Source organism: Nymphalis io, chromosome 6 (genome assembly GCF_905147045.1).
Source record: "Nymphalis io chromosome 6, ilAglIoxx1.1, whole genome shotgun sequence".
In the NCBI taxonomy this organism is placed as follows: Eukaryota; Metazoa; Arthropoda; class Insecta; order Lepidoptera; family Nymphalidae; genus Nymphalis; species Nymphalis io.
The window spans coordinates 3521855-3540348 of NC_065893.1; the positions used below are offsets into that span (position 1 = coordinate 3521855).

General features: G+C 35.3%; 4 protein-coding genes across 7 annotated transcripts in view; 2 read left to right on the forward strand and 2 right to left on the reverse strand.

The window, feature by feature from the left end:
• The window catches only part of LOC126769106 (histone-lysine N-methyltransferase 2C-like), a 31617-nt gene extending 22417 nt beyond the window's left edge, over positions 1 to 9200 (reverse strand). The window contains exons 1-25 of one of the 2 annotated variants that reach the window (XM_050487650.1): positions 9054 to 9200; positions 8797 to 8884; positions 8398 to 8608; positions 8182 to 8319; positions 7818 to 8096; positions 7454 to 7730; positions 7257 to 7371; positions 7045 to 7164; positions 6528 to 6903; positions 6310 to 6440; positions 6140 to 6234; positions 5815 to 6070; positions 5539 to 5699; positions 5208 to 5451; positions 4981 to 5140; positions 4563 to 4855; positions 4271 to 4369; positions 3902 to 4141; positions 3694 to 3828; positions 3078 to 3232; positions 2760 to 2997; positions 2465 to 2622; positions 1955 to 2079; positions 1572 to 1684; positions 1301 to 1503 (exon numbers count right to left, since the gene is read on the reverse strand). In XM_050487650.1, coding sequence (XP_050343607.1) covers positions 1301 to 1503; positions 1572 to 1684; positions 1955 to 2079; positions 2465 to 2622; positions 2760 to 2997; positions 3078 to 3232; positions 3694 to 3828; positions 3902 to 4141; positions 4271 to 4369; positions 4563 to 4855; positions 4981 to 5140; positions 5208 to 5451; positions 5539 to 5699; positions 5815 to 6070; positions 6140 to 6234; positions 6310 to 6440; positions 6528 to 6903; positions 7045 to 7164; positions 7257 to 7371; positions 7454 to 7730; positions 7818 to 8096; positions 8182 to 8319; positions 8398 to 8608; positions 8797 to 8884 — 4410 coding nt within the window. In that variant the 5' untranslated portion in view covers positions 9054 to 9200. Of the gene's footprint in view, positions 1 to 1300; positions 1504 to 1571; positions 1685 to 1954; positions 2080 to 2464; positions 2623 to 2759; positions 2998 to 3077; positions 3233 to 3693; positions 3829 to 3901; positions 4142 to 4270; positions 4370 to 4562; positions 4856 to 4980; positions 5141 to 5207; positions 5452 to 5538; positions 5700 to 5814; positions 6235 to 6309; positions 6441 to 6527; positions 6904 to 7044; positions 7165 to 7256; positions 7372 to 7453; positions 7731 to 7817; positions 8097 to 8181; positions 8320 to 8397; positions 8609 to 8796; positions 8885 to 9053 lie in introns of both variants that reach the window. The other variant, XM_050487652.1, reaches the window with a different exon arrangement.
• A 797-nt stretch (positions 9201 to 9997) lies between these two features.
• On the forward strand, positions 9998 to 11610 carry LOC126769107 (peroxiredoxin-4). The gene is made up of 4 exons (XM_050487653.1): positions 9998 to 10256; positions 10336 to 10453; positions 10568 to 10973; positions 11164 to 11610. The coding sequence occupies exons 1-4, from the start codon at positions 10094 to 10096 to the stop codon at positions 11215 to 11217; spliced, it is 741 nt and encodes a 246-aa protein (XP_050343610.1). The 5' UTR covers positions 9998 to 10093; the 3' UTR covers positions 11218 to 11610.
• A 2645-nt stretch (positions 11611 to 14255) lies between these two features.
• On the forward strand, positions 14256 to 15661 carry LOC126769310 (uncharacterized). Of its 3 annotated transcripts, XM_050488002.1 has the most exons (5): positions 14256 to 14493; positions 14656 to 14786; positions 15030 to 15218; positions 15295 to 15457; positions 15573 to 15661. In XM_050488002.1, exons 2-5 carry the CDS (start codon positions 14717 to 14719, stop codon positions 15622 to 15624), a joined length of 474 nt encoding a protein of 157 aa, XP_050343959.1. In that variant the 5' UTR covers positions 14256 to 14493; positions 14656 to 14716; the 3' UTR covers positions 15625 to 15661. The 3 variants fall into 3 exon arrangements, with proteins under 3 accessions (XP_050343959.1, XP_050343960.1, XP_050343961.1); XM_050488003.1 differs by lacking the exon at positions 14656 to 14786 and having other exon boundaries at positions 14291 to 14493; XM_050488004.1 differs by lacking the exon at positions 14256 to 14493 and having other exon boundaries at positions 14602 to 14692.
• On the reverse strand, positions 15662 to 18072 carry LOC126769309 (uncharacterized). Its single transcript, XM_050488001.1, has 5 exons — positions 17960 to 18072; positions 17716 to 17867; positions 17137 to 17334; positions 16832 to 16994; positions 15662 to 15820 (listed from the first exon to the last, which is right to left on the reverse strand). Exons 2-5 carry the CDS (start codon positions 17822 to 17824, stop codon positions 15769 to 15771), a joined length of 522 nt encoding a protein of 173 aa, XP_050343958.1. The 5' UTR covers positions 17825 to 17867; positions 17960 to 18072; the 3' UTR covers positions 15662 to 15768.
• Positions 18073 to 18494: the final 422 nt, after the last annotated feature.

Consider the following 18494-nt stretch of genomic DNA (forward strand, 5'->3'; position numbering starts at 1 on the left):
TAAGCGAGAAACATGTGAGACATTGTCGAGTTCGATGATAAAATCGAAATGAATGTTATATTTAATAAAAATCAAATCGACAATATTCTACACAGGAAAAGATCTCTAGAGATTATTACATAGTCGAACTGTATTCTCAAAAATTTAACAAAATATAATTACTATTACTACATATAAGACTTTTTTCTTATTATGTTATTTTTACAGAGAAAAAACAAAATAACATTAAAGTGCAATAGCACTCTTAATAAAATAAAATATATGAATACAATATTATTATATACTAATTACAATTAGTGCGCTGTAGATCTCATTTGATCTATTTTTTTGTAGGAAATATTACCGAAAAATATATATAATTCGATGTTTTAGAAAAAAGTTTTTGAATTTCTATCTATATTTTATAAACATGATTTTTATAGAATTTTTAATTTACGATTAGTAGTAAGTCTGTTCAAAGAAAATGTTTTTTTAATTACAATTATTATGAACGATTGATGTATTAGTATGACAGAATAAAATATTTTTGATTATTTTAAGTAAGAATAATTGAAATCATAAAATTTTAATTCGATACAATGTTTACCGGTAAATACAGATTTAAATAAATATCAAGAGCTTTATATTTACAGCTTTTCTAGCTTCGCAAGCGTCAGAGTCTACAGCCCACTATACAATCATAAATCTGTGATGGATATGAAGCATTTTGTGTTCGTAATACTATTAAAATTACATAGCACAAACTTCTATTACATATATACTTATAGTCTTAGTAGTATAGTCAGCGAGTAGTCTTTTCTATCACTAATATTCTCAAACATTGGATATCGAAGACTAATCAATTAATTATATGACATAAAATTACCGTTAACAGTAATAGCTAATAAATATTTGTCAATAAGAAAAAAACATTTTTTTAATATCATCTGCACTAAGAAACTAAGTGCCATTTTCTGAAATGCTGTTTAGGCAGACTAACCAATATGAACTAATACTGTACGATCATTGGACGCCTGTAGAATGATGATTCAACAGGCGTCCAATGATCTGGAACGGCCAATGTCCCGGAACGGCCATTTTTCGACGACTGTCCATCGACAAAAAAGTAAAATTAGTTAATCTGACTTCTCAAAATTATTAAAATTAGTAATGGAGCAGACAAGTATTTATAAGCTGGGAGGGGTTAGGTGCGGGAAGCCAGGAGTGGAGAGGTCGGGCCAGGGAGGCGGACACGGCACACGGCGATGAGTACAACACAGTGAGTAGTGGTTAGCACACACGCGGGCGGGACGGCACGTACCTGCTGCGCCTTCTTCATGCGGATGGCGCTACGGTTGTCTCTGGCGCGCTGCAAGTACGGCGCCTTCTGCTCGGAAGGCAGGGCGCGCCACTTCTTAAGAATTTGCTTGCAACGATCCACCCAGTTCGGGAACTCGGTCTTCCACTCGGGGTGGTTGGTGTTGGCGTACAGCACGGCGGAGATGGTCGCCGCGGAGCCGAGACCTAGCACAGAGCAACGTTGAGGGCGGCACGAGTGGGCACGGCGAGAATGGCCGGCGAGGAGTACTCACTCTCGTCGGCGCGCATCTTGTCGGCGCTGCGCTGGTTGTAGGAGGGCGGCGGCGCGGGCTGCTCGGCCCACGCGCCCGCCGCGCCGTCGCCGTACAGCGGGCTCAGCGAGCTGCTGCACACAACGACACGGGCTCGTTTGAGTAACGCAAAACATACATACTTTTAATACTAAAGGGTTTTTACTCTATTCGAGAAAAAATCTAAAAATATATCATTCAAATATCGTCATGACCACAGGTCATCCAATATGGTGTCCACTGCGTCCAGCGTTTTTGTCAAATTTCGCGCGAAATTTGAAAATGTAAAATAGAAATGCATTTTGCATTTTTAGCGGTTTATAGTACTACCTTAGGTTGTAATACCTTATTTAAACTACACTTACTTGCTTCCGAATTCAGTATGATATGGCGAGGTGTACTCCATAGGACTTTGTAGCTGCTGTCGCTGTTGCGAGTATGGGGTGCCCGCCATAGAATTCACATATGATACCGATGATTCTTGCGATTCCTACACAAATAAATACTTTTTTATGTGACTAATATGGATGTAACTATAACTTTATAATAGGGCCGCATTATGGTACGATATACAATGTTAAAAATACCATCTAATCATCAGTTACAGTGAACGAGACAGAAACAGAAACTTCATTGTGTGTATACTTTAATCAAAGCTAGTAAAATAAGAAATTCTTAACCGAGTATCACGAGTTCAAATCCAGGTTCACACCAATGAGACTACGCGCTTATTCTTCATGCTTGGTAGTAAAGGAAAATATCGTAAAAAAACTTGCATAATTCGGTTAAAATTTAATTATATGCATTTCGACCAAGTAGCCACCTGTAGTGGAGCAGCACGGTGTATTGATACATACGTGGTTCGTGAGACTTACCTGCGAGTCGTCGGTGAGCACGCCCTTGAATATCTCATCGACGTCGTTGCTGTCCATGTCGGGCAGCGAGTCGCGCACCATCGCGTCCAGGTTCACGCCCAGCAGAGACAGCTCGTCCTTTGGGGAGATGGTCGACGACTGCGACGAGCCGCCCGTGTCTGTTTATATATTAATAACCTCTACAATATTCAAAGAAAACTATAATGGCTAGTGTGGTTGAATTATTGCATTGAATGGAATTTAATATCATTTGTACAATAAATAATACAACATGTATAAAAGTATGTCAATTCACCGGTACTAATAGTTTCAGTCTTGGGAACGTGCGTCGGGGTTTCCGGAGGAGCCTGCTCAGGCTCGTTCGACTGCGGACCCAAAATAGCATTTTTGAGAGCTGTGGAGTCCTCCGTGTGTTTCAACTGCCCCTCCTCGGAGGCCTCCGTTTTAATCTTCACGCAATCCGAACTCGACGCGCTCAGTCCGTCCTCCTTCTCCTCCTTCGGTTTCAGACTCCGAAGGAGGTCCGACTCCTCCTACGTTAAAACGAAAAATAGCCGTGAACAGTCGGACAACGAGGGCGCGCGGGTGGCGGGCGCGGCGAGCGGAGGCGTACCGAGTTAAGCGTGATGAAGACGCTGCAGTCGTGGTCGTTGAAGGCGCAGAGCGCGGCCAGCACGTCGTCGGCGTCACTGTCGGAGTTGTCCAGCTCGCGCGCGTCGCGGTACGCGTCGGGCGTGGCGCGCGCCGCCTCGCCCTCGCCCAGCGACACTGCGGGCGGAAGTACTCCACATTACTAGCCGAGCTATTTATTGTGTATTTCATATTCCGTTACAGATAGATACATCATTATTAGTACTTGGTATTGTTGTGTTCCGGTTTGAAGGGTGAGTGAGCCAGTGTAATTACAGGCACAAGGGACATAAAATCTTAGTTCCCAAGGTTGGTGGCGCATTGGATATGTAAGCGATGGTTGACATTTCTTACAATGCTAATGTCTAAGAGCGTTGGTGACCACTTACCATCAGGTGGCCCATATGCTCGTCCGCCTTCCTATTCTATAAAAAAGAAAAAAAAAAATAATTTGAAGCGGCAACATCCCACTGAGAGATAGAAATGCCAATTTATTTTTCTGTGTTCGCTTATTTTTATAATATCAAATAGTAACATTTATTTAGTTACTCGCAAACTATATAATTAACAACAATCGATATTCGATATCCGTAACTTACCTGTAGAACTGACGGCGGGTTTGGTCGGCTCAAGAAGATCCTTGCCGAAAAACGCTTCTTGCATGTAAGAGGGAAATTGCTCCATCAGTTTTGAACGCGGTTTGCGACGTGGTTTACGTTTATTACTTGGCGATTCTAAAAAACATAGTGAAAATGATATACTTATACATAAGCTACAGTTTTCACTATTTGTCTACACGAATATTACCTCCAGAGCCTTGTGTTCCGTCTCCTTCTTTGTCATCATCCGCTTGGGCTTTGGCGTTCGTGTGTCTTTGTCGCACAACGAAACCTCCAATGCCGAGCTTGTTCAAATTTCTCTGTCGTTTCCTCCGCAGTACAGTGAGGCCTGAATCCGTTGTATAAATAGTGAAGCCTTCAGGTACTGGTCCATCATTTGCAACATTCCATAAAATGCCTTCTTTAAGACTAGTGTTGGATATCAAGCCTGTCATAAAGAGGTATTAAGATAATTTTTTTAGATTTCATTTCAATCACAACATTTTATTATAACAATTTGCAATTGTTTAAAGTGTACCAAATTTTGTTATTAAATAGTACTAAAAAGAAGCCTTACCAGGTTCCTCTTTAACTTCAGCAGTGCTGTCAGGCTTGGTGTCGTCTCCCATCTCTCCTTCTGCATTCTGAACCACTGTTTCAATAGATGCCATTATTTCTAATCCAAATGCGAGCGTCCAACATATAAAAGTCGACGTTAGATACTTGCTTTTATAATTATTTAATAATTTTACAATCAAACACTCCTCGAAGAAATTTCTCCGAAGCGATAGATAGATTAATAAATCTCAAAGCAAAAGAACCAAGTAACTCTATCAGAGATATCGACTAGTATCATAATATAGTCTCACCGGCGTCCTTCTCGGTGTTCTCGTTCTTGAACCTCCTCTTGCGGCGTGTGTGCGTGATACCCATCTCCGCCTCCAGCTGCTTCATGTGGTGGGCGCCGCGCTGCGACAGGCACACGTCGTCCACGTAGTACTCGCCCGCCAGCCCCAGCGCCAGCGGCGTGAGGCGCGGCCGAGCCGCCGCGCGCTCCTCGCCGTCCGCGCCCGCCGCGCCCGCGCCGCCCGCCGCCGGCAGCGCCGCGCGCGCCACGTGCGGCGGCGGCACCTCGCGCCCGCGGCACAGCACGCACTTGTACCTGCCGCCGGAGCGAACGTCACTATAGCCCCTACTTCATTTTTAAGAAAGATTTGACAATTCTACAATTTTAAGAGAACGCGAGAGAATACTTTTAAATTCTAAAGTGTAAAATAAAACGCGTACCCGGCGCGACAGCAGGTTTCGGCGTCGGCCTCGCCGCGGATGGAGTCGCAGGCGGCGTGCAGCCACCGCGAGCACGCGGTACACTGGATGATGAGTTCGCCATCGGAGTAGGGCTCGGAGCACACGCAACACATCACCAGCGACGCGCACGGCGAGCACTCTGCGGAGAAGACAGTCGTGAGAGACGCACGGCAGGAGGGCGCCAGTGCGCGTCGCGCTAGACTGACCTGTGTAGTTGTCGCACCAGAGCGGCGTGTCGCGCGTGCCGCACACGAGGCAGCGGCGACAGCGCCCACAGCGCCAGGCGCCGCGCGGCACCTCGGGCAGCGCGGGGCGGGCGCAGTACGTGTGCCAGGCCGTGTCGCAGTCGTCGCACAGCACCAGCAGCGGCTCGTCACCGCGCGACCCGCAGCCCTCGCACACCGTGCAGTCGAGGCAGCGCCAGCCGAGACTGACGATCACTTGCGACACCTGTTGATATACGACACTGTACACACTGGGACGCCGAGAGTTCGACCGGCTCCCGTGTACCACTACCAATGCAACGAGATTGAATACCTTAATGTTGACACAGTAGGGATGATACGTTTGCCCGCACTGGGAGCACGCTATGAGGCATCCTTCCGAGTCTGTACCGATAGCCCCGCACATGACGCACAAGTCTTGAGTCAGTACAAATTTATCTTTACTTGAACACAAGACTAATTTGTTTTCCACTCCTAAAAAACAATATACTATGATATAGCATTTTGTAATGTACCCAACGTTAGTTATTTTTACAGTTACATGTTACTGTGCTGAGTCTACAAACCAATTACTCTGTTTAATATATACCTGGGTCATCTTCAGATGTTTTATTGTCAGGAGCTTGTGGCCTTTGTAAGCCTAGTCCAGGAACACCGAACACTCCTCGCATCTTAGGTTTAGATCCTCGTTTTCGACCAAAGTCCAAAACAGACCTTTGACGCTTTTGGAAACCCAATTTGCCAGCGGGAGGAAACCCACCCTTAAGTTTATAACCACCAATCTTTTTTTTCGCTACTTTCGAAGACACTGTGTAAGGTTTGCCTTTTCCGAGACCTACATCTGCCTGAGAAATAAAAGTAAACTTAATTAATAATACAATAAAAATAATACATATTTTACACATTACACATACCTTTGGTTCAATGGCAAGTGGATCCTGGTCTTGCGAATTATCATCGCCGAAAGAGGAGTCTTGTGATGTTGATGCCATGTTGTCTTCTTCGAATGCTTTAAATAAGCAATATATAAATATAATAAACATAAGCAATAATAAATATAACTACTAATAATTAAAGTACTTACAACCAGACTTAGAGCCTGCCAACATATTCGATTTACATATAGGACAACTATATTCATATCCAGGGTTCTGTTCTTTTTTCTGCCTATACTGCTGTGGGTCCGCTTCCGGATCACACATTCCGTGGACATATCTAAAAAAAATACATCTTTATAAGCCAGAAAATACCGCAGTAAAAAAATCTTAATTGATAAAAATGGCTCAAAAACGAGTGCGGCACCTGCGACACGTGGAGCAGCGGATCATATCGCGGTAGGCGGCGGCGCGGTAGGCACGGCGACACAGCGGACAGCAGGAGCCCTTGTTGCGCTGCTGGTAGCACGAGTCGCACACCGTGTAGTGCGCGTGCCAGCGAGACGACGGGCCGGCGCCGGGCGAGCGCGCGCCGCAGTCGGAGCACACGCGGCAACACTTGCACTTCCAGCCGTACTTGGGCACCGTGGCCATGACGGGGCGCAGGCACATGGCGTGGTACAGCTTGTCGCAGTGCTCGCACGCCACGGCCCGCGCCTCGCCCGCACCCACGCCCGCGCCTCCCTCGCCGCGGCACACCTGGCACACGCGGCACCCGCGGCACGACCAGCCCGCACGTACACCTGTGGATTCACGATACCACATGCTACACTGTCACTATCAGCTAGCAACTATATTGTAACTTGGGAATCAAAGGTTCAAATTTTTTTTTTTGTTCAATGCAATGTTATAACATAATGAAAATTTTTTTATATATATTTTACCAGGCAATTGCTTGAGTCCTACACAGGTGCCATGATAATGCGCTCCGCAAGTAACACATGTCATAAGATTGGACATGTCGCCAATTGTTCGACAAGTTCTGCAATCAATATCTGCAGTGCCTGAAATATTTAACAATAAAATATTCACAAATGGTAGGTAATATACATTACAAATAATGGCAGTAAAATAATTATTTGCATAACATACTCACATACAAGAGGTGCTTGGTACAAATGATCCTTACAAAAAGAAGACTTTGTTTGAAAATCCATAAAGCCTCCAGATGCGAGAACACAAGGCAGATGAAAATATTTACTACAACTCATCTGGAAAAAAAAAAGTTAGTGTTAAAAAAATATTTTATTACACATCTTATTCTGTTTGTAATAAATTAACATAATATATTACCTTGCATGGTATGCTGGCCCCATATCTCTGACAGAAGGAACATTTTCTAGTAAGAGCTGTAGTAACGATTCCTCTAATCCTAGCTTCTTCTAATTGGTCTTTATCCTCATCAGATGTACATGCAGCAGCAACTTGATCTTGAAATGGAGGGCTGAATTCAAGACAACAACGATGGACATAAAACATTCCTGAGGATACTACTGCAGGTAACTCTAGTGTCTCAGAAAATCCAATAATTGAGAGTTCGTCAGTATGCTCCATGTTGTAAAGTGGGGTTCTAAAAATATAATTTACACATTATATTAAAAATGTTTCTAAATAAAATGTATTCCATTTATTTACTTTAATATTTATTGATACTTGCTTGCACTTGTTAAATGCTTTTTGACGTCTGCTTAGAGGAAGAACTTGTTGCTGCTGATTAATATCAAGCATCTCAGGTGGTGGTGAGGCCAATCCAGCAGGTAAAGGAAGAGTAGGTGTGTTGGGAGTTGTTATACTCGTGGGTGTGGCATTTCCAGAATTACTTATGCTTGGTGTAGAACTACCTTCTCCTTCTATATTACAAGCTGTCTGCCTCATTTCTCCTTGTCCAAGTTGACTGCGCTCACTTAGATTGCATAAGGCACAAACTTTGCCAGGCCTAACAGAATGTAAATAAAGATTATTTAAAAAATAAATTATATTGTTTTATGTACATGGCTGTTTAATTTTAAATGGTAGGTTACCATTTTTCTGGAGTGTATGGTGGTTCCTCGGGAGCAGGCATGGTAAAATCATCTTCATCCAACATGTCATCAAGAGCTTCATCACGGCTGCTTCTGTGTCTTTTAGCTCCTCTTACCGAACCTGGATTTCCTCTGTAGCTGTAATAAAGAAAGAGTCCAGTTAAGTTCTTGAAGTACATCATAATATTTAAAAAATAGATAAAGATTTTCTGTTACCGTCTCACTATCTTTCCTTCACGTGCTAACTTGGCTCCTTCTTTACGAGGTCTTCCAGGTCCCCTTCTGCCTGATGTAAAGAATGGGCGAGTGTATGTTTGATGGTGGAAGAATGCTGGCTGTGATACCACGGCAAGGGGAGAGGCCGGCTCCTCACCGCGAGGTGATGATGCACATGATGTTGGTGTTGAAGCAGGGCCTGCATAGAAGTCTATCGAAATTTAAAAAAATTTTGTTACTAGTATTTTTAAGACGAACTTTAAAAGTTTTAGTGAATGTTTTTAAAAATAAAGCGTTTTCTAATGATCTTTAATTTTTGCTCTAAAGTGTAGTTTAGAAAGCTGTATTTTTAAATTATGGAAATGAAAAAATATTTATTAATGGCAAATTAACAAGTACCTGAAGACGGCGGGGCTTCACATTCGTCGTCAGACCCATCGTCAGCTAATAAATCCACATCTAAAACGCCTTCGTCTGGTCCGTCCATCTAAAACATGTATCGCTGATAACATTCACTGTTAAATAAGATCACCAGAATATAATATTTCTTATCGAAAGTTTTTCATGTTTTAAAGTCCAAACATAAAACTCAATGTAATCAGACCGCCATAATGAACGACAAGTGGATACATTTAAAGTAAGCTACAAACACTTACCGCAACTCGTTGCGATGGACTTGAAAAGAACCAAACTTAAGAAAATGATTTAAAATACGATAACAAAAACATTTTTAATTTATTTCAAGCAAATACAAATAAATTATATTACGAAAGTAGAAATACAACATTCGGTGCGATTGCGAATGCGAACGATGCAAAACAGATAATAAATAAAACAGTCTCGAATACAAAGATATAATAAGCGTTTTTTTTTTAATGGATTTAACAGATATTTAATCATAAATAAGGAAAATACTACACATCATATTTACTTCACATAACTTTCAAAGTTTCAGTATTATAGATTAAAGGCAAAGAAAACTAAATAAAATTTCGTTCGGTACGCTATGCACAAACAATCTCAGTAAACACTGTGGACACTTTTTGGATTTCATTTGACTTCACTTTTGACTGTTTTATTTTAAAATAAACATAAAAAAGTAATAGTACGTAATTTATTTAGAATAATGAGAATTGTAGTCCAATGTTAATAAATTGTCAATATTAGAATAAGTATCAGCTTGTAAATGTCCCACGTTAGTATAAAAACTATTTTTACTACTAGACTATATTAATACCAGCCTTATGGTCTGGACTTCTTCTTAGTAAGCTAACTTTATATTGACTATCATTAGACTATATTGCTATTATAATTAAAGTTGATTTAATTTTTAAATTACTTATGTCTGAATTTCAAAATTTTCGAAAACAATTAATAATAACCTGTAATTTAAATTAAATAAACTTTAAAAGCTACTAATAATATTTCCAATTTACCAAAGAAAATAATTTTAAATATAAACTTATTGAATTTTAAAGTTTTTGTTGAATATATTTATATGTATGTACTTTATGTAATGTATAAACATAGCTTAATCCTACGTTAAAAATTTATCTTTATCATTATGTATCAGTACAGCTTTATTTTTCTTATCATAAAAAAAACCACAGACGTGTCATATATTAAATATTTGACATTTTCACTGCCCACTAGATTTAAAAGTATATTGGTACCTTATTAGTTTTCGAATTTTATAATGAATAAAATAATCACAAATTTCATTATATTAATATTTTATATATCATCATGTAACTCAACAATATTTGAAAGTGATTCGTGTTATACTTTTGGAAGCGGCAATGTTTTTCCCGGTGGTGCAAGAAAGATTGATCATAAACTACAATTTACTAAAGCCATGAGTAAGTTTCGACAAGAAACTCGATAGTTTTTTAAATTATTATTTATTTATAATAAGCACTTTACGTCGCTATGTTTTAGTCTCAAAACCGGCTCCGGAGTGGGAGGCGACGGCGATAGTTAACGGAGAAGTTACACAGCTTTCATTATCCAGTTTTAAAGGAAAATACTTGGTATTTTTCTTTTATCCATTGGATTTGTAAGTATTAATATTATTAGCTATTGTATTATTATGTTTGTTTATACACACTCACTTATCTTGGCAGTATATATGCATTGTTTTTATAGCATTACAATAGGATATTTTTTTCAGCACATTTGTATGTCCTACTGAAATTTTAGCATTCTCTGAAAGGATAGAGGAATTTAAAAAAATTAATACTGAGGTAGTGGCTTGTTCAGTAGACTCTCATTTTACTCACCTTGCTTGGATCAATACACCTCGTAAAGAGGGTGGACTCGGTAAAATTAACATACCTCTCCTTAGTGATCTTACACATTCTATTGCTAAAGATTATGGAGTATATTTAGAAGATTTGGGACACACATTGAGAGGATTATTTATTATTGATGATAAAGGAATTCTGAGACAAATTACAATGAATGATTTGCCCGTGGGAAGATCAGTAGATGAGACATTGAGATTGGTTCAAGCATTCCAGTATACTGACAACCATGGTGAAGTATGCCCCGCTGGCTGGAAACCAGGGCAGGATACTGTAAGTATTGCTTTTGTATATAATTCACAAGTTTTTTTTAGTTTTCCAAGTATAATTATTGGGATTTATATGCAAATTTTAGGTCTGATTCTTTGTATTAATATATTACAAATGTTAATTCATATAAATATCATATAATGCATTTGTCATTCAGGCAGACAGATTTACAAATACATCTGATATTTTCCAGATCATACCTAATCCAGCTGAAAAGAGGAAATATTTTGAAAAAGTAGCAGACTAATTAATAAATAAGGATTTTTTGTTCTTACTGATGATAACGACAATTAATAATTTCAAGGTTCTGATAAAATATTGAAATCAAAAGATATCTTTTATGTAACTGCTGATAATGTAACATTTTACCAATTATGGATTATTTTTATAACACACTAATAAAAAAAATATAAAATAATTTAGACGTAAGTGTAAATTTATATATTTATATATCTATTTTATATTATAAAAGTATCTGTAAGATAGAACAACAGATAATATTTCCAGAAAATACTCAAAACACACAATTATTCTACTGTAAAACAATTATATCCAGTGTTAAGACTGATATGAAGCTTTGCATTTTATTCTTATTAAAGTAAGTTTGGGAGTGGTATGTCTAATATACAATTATTTTTAAGAGCTGAGTTTAATTTATCTTTGCCTTTAAAATACGATCCTCTAGTTATTCACAGGCCAACAATGAAAAAACTTTTTGAATAACTTGTAACTATTCTTATGTAATTTTGATTGATTCCGAAAAAAATAACAAAAATTTCGTATCACCCATCAATATCTCACATTTCAATATTAAATAAAAATAAGTTTATTTTTGTAGGCAAATCAAAAACAAGTTTAAATTATGTGATTGTGACACTATGGAAATACTTATTCTTTGTTGTCTGTCTGCTATCTTCCGCCTTGGTCAACAAAAGAGATTTACAAAGTTTCCATGTTTTATATTTATGAGTGAAACAGAAGAGCAACGGACCAACATAGCTCCAAAAAACAATAGAACTTAAAAAAACTTTGGTTAAAAAACTTTAGTTGACCCCAAAAAGATTCTTCTACCACCTCTACACAATAAGTTGGGCTTAATAAAACAACTTGTAAAATCTTTGCCTAGATATGCTTATGTTGATGGTAATGGTGCGAAAGCTAAAATGAAAGAGCTATTAACGAATATCAAGTCCAACGAAGACCCTCTGCTTTTATAAAAGAAATAATCATCTAATATTCGTACTTCAGTTATTTAATATTACTGTAAATTAAAATTGAAACTTGATAAAAATAAACTCAATTTTTTCTCTACTATTTTAAAAATATAGTTAATATACTGCTACCCACACATGAAATATATAGTAAGTACATTTTGTGTTATTTGGGTGTTACGTATGAATGAAGCATCATCCAGTAAAATCGTTCATCAGAGATAATCATCTCTAAAAGGAACAACAAGGAAAGTCAAACTTTTGTTGGATCATTTTGATATCAATATATAGGATAGTGATGGAGATTATGGCGATGAAATGATGATGTGAATGAGGACTTCAACATGCGAAAATTAGATTTAAATAATGCGAAACATAATAATGATGATGAATTATGAACCATTCCCTTGACATAATACTTAACATACTATATTTGTTAAATTGTCTACATTTAAAAATAGTTAATATATATGTCGAGCCGGTTGGCGTGGTTGGTAGATACTTGTTGCCTTTAACGCCAAAGGTTGTGGGTTCGATTCCCACCCAGCACAGACATTTGTGTGCATGAACATGTCTGTTTGTCTTGAGTCTGGGTGTAATTATCTATATAAGTATGTATTTATAAAAGAAAAGTAGTATATGTAGTATATCAGTTGTCTGGTTTCCATAGAATAAGCTCTGCTTAATTTGGGATCAGATGGCCGTGTGTGAATAATGTCCCAGGATATTATTATTACTATATTTGGTTTGGTAGAAGATATTCAATATTGAGAATGATGATAAGATAAGGGAAACCATGTTTTCAAAAAACTGAGTATTAAAATCAAAAGGAGCTTTCCATGATATCCATCCATTAGACAAAACGAGATAAACATCGATCTAAAAGTAAAAAAAATATATATATATTATTTGGTAATCCTTAAACTATGCCCCCTCCCCTCTCCCCTCTGAATTTCATTGGATTCGTAGACAGAGAAACTAATAGACGCAATGACGATTTCCTTCTCACTTACACAAGAAAGAGAACGAAAATAACGTTACAAATAGCTTAGACAGAGACAGAATTATCAAATCTTTTGTCCCTTATCGTTGGTGTGTTTATTATGTTTATTGTTAAATTTTTGCATTCAATTTATTGTTTATTGTAACATATAAAATGTTAGAAAATGATTCTTATCCAGTGAAAAGACAGAGAAACAATCCTTATATCATATCGAAGGTTATACAATGGTGCGTTGTCGTATTATTTCATGTTAAAGCGATAGCAAGAAGAAAATTGCCGGCGTGTGTTTTCACGCATAAGTAAGACGATTTTGTCCCTAAATGTAGTTATCAGTGATGTTTATTTATGCCATAGCATGATGAAACTTTATATTGCATTAAAATACTGAAGGTAAAAGGATTTTCTAGTTTTTATCATTCATAACCTATAATTATTTATCATGTAAATGTTGCCAGCATCAGCTAAAAAAAAGTCCCGATTTTTGATAAAAAATATCGACTCGTCGACAATGTAAACCGTAGACGGAGAAACAAATATACCTAGGGCCCGTGAAACCGCGATTGAGATAGTGATAGCTTGTAAATGTGTGCGTATAATGTTGTCATAGAAACTGCATTCCCTGTTTTGGGAGATAAATAATTTTCAGGATTTAATTAAAACAAAATGAGGTTATTAAATTTTAATTTTTAATAATTGTTATACATTTTTTTAATAAAAATATGTTTTGTTTTCCAACTACACCCATACACCGTTGCATTGTTTGTTTTTGTTTCCGTTATCAATAGTATCTTTATATGGTATTGGATTATGTTTTTTTGGGTGTAATTGGAAAACAAAAAAATATTTTAATTAAAAAATGTATAATAAATATTAAAAAGTCAAATTTAATAACCCTGTTTTGTTTTAAATCCTTAAAATTAATTATCTCCCAAAATAGGGAGTACAGTTTCTATGGCACCATTATACGCAACATTGACTACTATCTCTGTCTCAATCGCGGCTTCACGGCCCCTTGGTCCATTAGTTTCTCTGTCTACGTATAATTTCTTCATAAATTATACGTCAATAGGCACGCTGTATTTTACTTTTTTGTTTCATTATTTATGTTGTTTTATGTTACATTATCTATATAAATGTTGACTATGGTTAACTTGACTTACTGCTTACCGTATACTACATAACCACTGTTACGTTTTATCGCTTCAAGATTTTTTTTTCGTTATTTTTATATAAGAATTTTGTTGAAACTAAAATACTGATTAAGGATAGTTTGTAACTTAATCTAAGTAGTAACCTAATAATTAAAAAGGTAAAAAATATTAAATAATTAACGTATAAATAGTGACATTTATTTTAAGGAATTTAGTTAAAGTAATTATTATTTGTTCAAAAAGATTTGAATCTTATTTATTTATAACTCACGAGTTATAAATAAATAAGATTCAAAATAAAGTAGTTGATTTATTTACAGAGTACATCAATGCTTAAAGAATATTAAAATTACAACTGTAAGCTGTCGTTAACAAATTATAATGTCATTTCCTCTATCATCCTCAATTATTATTAGGCTGTTCGAAACAAAGATTCATAACTTGCAAATAAGTGTGTTTTTCTTAATTTTTTAATATCGGATTGTAAAGTAGAAGAATTTATTAAAAACTTTTACCATTACTAATTTAATAATAGGTTTATTCAAAATATACATAAAAGTACAAAAAAATTTTTTGACATTGTTTTAGTAAATTTTATAAAAACTTAATTTCAATTTATATTTCATAAATCAAAAAAATTAAAAACATGCAATCTGATGCATATAAATATATAAAATATTTTGTAAAATTGCAGATAGAAAGTTTTACAACAGCTATTTACTCACTAAAGCAGGTCATTCAAATATGGTTGATCCTAAAAGAGTTCTCAGCTATGAGGATATGCTTAAAATAATTCATCAACCTGAGAAGGTGATTATTGATGTCCGTAGTCCAGAAGAGGTGAAATCAACTGGCAAAATACCTTCTAGCATCAACATACCATGTACCTAAAATATTACTAATGGGATAAATATAAATTATACTTTTAGTATTTTTTCTAAAATATTATTTATTTTTAGTAAATAATATGCAAGATGCATTAATAACTATGTCAGAAGAAGAGTTCAAGAAGCAATTTCAAAGACCTAAGCCATCTTCTTCAGATGAGCTTATATTTTATTGTCAATCTGGTAGACGTTCCAGTGAAGCTCTTGACAAAGCACTTAAGCTTGGATATACAAAGTAAATATATAATACAATGTCCTTGCATTATTATACACCTAACTTTGCCAGATAATTTATATTCAATATTTTACCAAACAACATGCAAATACTAACCATTTAATTGTTTTAACAGATCTAAAACCTACCTGGGCAGCTGGAATGATTGGTCAAGTAAACATAAATAAATATATTATATTATTAAATTAATAAATAAAACACATATATCACAACTAGTTTTATTTAAAAGAAAAAATCTACAAAATAAATAACAAATAAGTATCATTAGGACATTGGACTAGCTTTTAATATTCATTTTTGCTACAGCTTGCTTACTGCATTTTGATAGACCATTCTATCCAACTTCCAAGATAATTTTTCACACTGTGAACAATAGATTTATGTCTTTAAATTAAAGAGAACATTGTTTAATTTTATTTTGTGATAAATGCAATTTTTAAAAATATTAATATACTTGTTCTTTTAAAATCTACAAAAAACTGTACATATACATATATTTAAATATCTATACAAAAAATATTTCTATAAAAAAGGATTATATATTAACTTTTTTTTGTAATATTACTTTAACTTATTACTTTAAAAATTTTCCTATCATAATCCAATAATTACTAATTTTTTTCTAATTTTGTAATTCAATGAAACCCTCTTAAATAACCTATTTTTAGAATATCTGCACCTCACTCAGCAACCTTTCTCTCCTACAATTAGCCAAAGTTACTGAAAAAGTAAGAAGCTTTTAACAAAAACTTATAACAAGTAATTGGCCATCACAGTATATCTTTTGAACCAGAGCTATTAGCAAACGCATGGAATATGTAAATCTATGTGTTATTTAATCTTTGCTCTTTCCGCCAATGGAATAGGCTATAGCTTAAGAAGCTTCATCTTATGAGCTTTACACTTACACAATATCTAAGCTGTCACAAAATCTTAAATGATGTATTTGTGCTAGCTCATTCCATCATAACACCATTGCTTTAAAGATTTAACTGAAAAAGTAACCTACAGAACAAAAGACAAGAATGCAACTTATATTTCTTGAAAGTCATAGCAACTAATAGAACGAAAATATCTAAATATTAACCAAAAAGTTTGAATGCGCAAGGCATTCACACAGGACAAATATAATTTTCTTGTAAAAATATCATATGTAATGTAGAAGTAATGAAATTACTTTGCTTAGCTGCAAAGCAATGTTAATATGGTTAAAAAACTGACCTCTGAAGATTCGAGTATGTTAGATCTGCATAATATATAAAATATGTAACGTAATATATCATCCAAGGTTAACGTCAGTCTTGGTTATGGTCACCTATTACAGAATGAATCAACATAAAATAAAAAAAAAAAATTAAATATATATATACTCACTTTTTATATCCCAGATTAAAAGCATTCTGTTGTGCCATACCAGATCTTTTTCCAGACATACAATAAAATATCATTTCAGTCTCCTCAGTAGGTTTCTTAATGTGATACAATTTTTCAAATTCATTTTCTGTCATTGTACGTAGTGCCGTAGACACATTTCCCACTACAAATTCAGTAATACAATTGAAAAAATTCCATGTAATTATAACATAACTAATTACAATATTCATAGTTTTGACAGTATCCTGTGTATCAAAGAATATTTCTACGATATTTTATATGACCTTTAACATACAAGTACATACATGGAATGTTGACACTATTTGGGATTTTTCCAAATTCTTTTACTTCGTCTGGTTCTCTTACATCAATGAGTAAAATTTTTTCATTAGATATAGCTTTTTTAACATAATCATAATCTACTACCACTTCTTCAATACGAGGTTGTTTTGAAGAAAAATTTCGTAGAACATCTACTTGTATTATCTTGCCTTGAATTTTACCTGTTGCACCAAATAAATTTGGTTAATAAATTGTGGGTAGGTACATATTATAATGGTTTTCACCTATTTTATTTTATGAGTATCCAACAAAAGATAAACACAATATTAAAATTGATCACCGTCGGTTTTACAAGTGTGCTCCCTTAATTATACTCGTGTTCACTATAAGCAAAAAATATTAACATAGTGACGATAAAAAGTGAAATATTTACGGTTTGAAAAACAAATTAAAATTGAAATAAATGTATTAAAATTTTAAGAAAAAACTTAATAACAATTAAATTATTATTCTTCAAAAATATAGATTCTTATTATTCCTAAAGACTATTGTACACAAAACCTTCGAGCAGCAGGATAACATCAGCTATAAGAGGTACTTACAGTTGGCGTACTGTTTGTTCCATATTAATTTTTCTGTTTGTACTGACGAAAACTTTAATAAATGAATAGCATAATTGTAAACAGGCCTCTTCAAAATGCTGCGTAACATTTCTAAAGACTAATGGTACTAATAAATTTAAATTTTTCTTAAGCTGTAATGAATATAAAGTTATTCGAAAATATAAATCGAAATTATTTAATATAATAATTTGAATATTAAGTAAACGATTATTAAAATGTATACCTTTATCTGCTTTGAAGTCGAATATTTAAAATTTTGACGTCTGTGATCTGTCGTCTACCCTGCCTTGTTTAAATTTTTAATTGTCATTTATCATCTCAGCAGTGTTTACAACCTAAAGCCAGGCAGTTATCGTACCATGGCCCGTAAAATTATCGTACATGGAGCAAAATTATCGTATCAGGGTAATGATTATAACATACAATAACATTATACAAAATCACAACAAAATATTTTAAATAACTTATAATTATAGTTGAAATCAGCAGTAAGCTAAAGTAAAAAAAAAACAAGAACCCAAAAATACGCAATATATACGCCATATATGATCAAATTCAAAAAGACAGTAACTGCCGACACTCCACATCAAACTAATATAAGATCGGTGATTGACATCTGTCAATGATACTATTATTATTATAAAAGCATATGAGCGGCTGCAATGACAGTAAAAATAATTGTAATTTTTATTGATTAGTATAATTATCAAATTTTGCATCATAGTGGAAATTATCGTACGATAGTAGTGTATCATCGT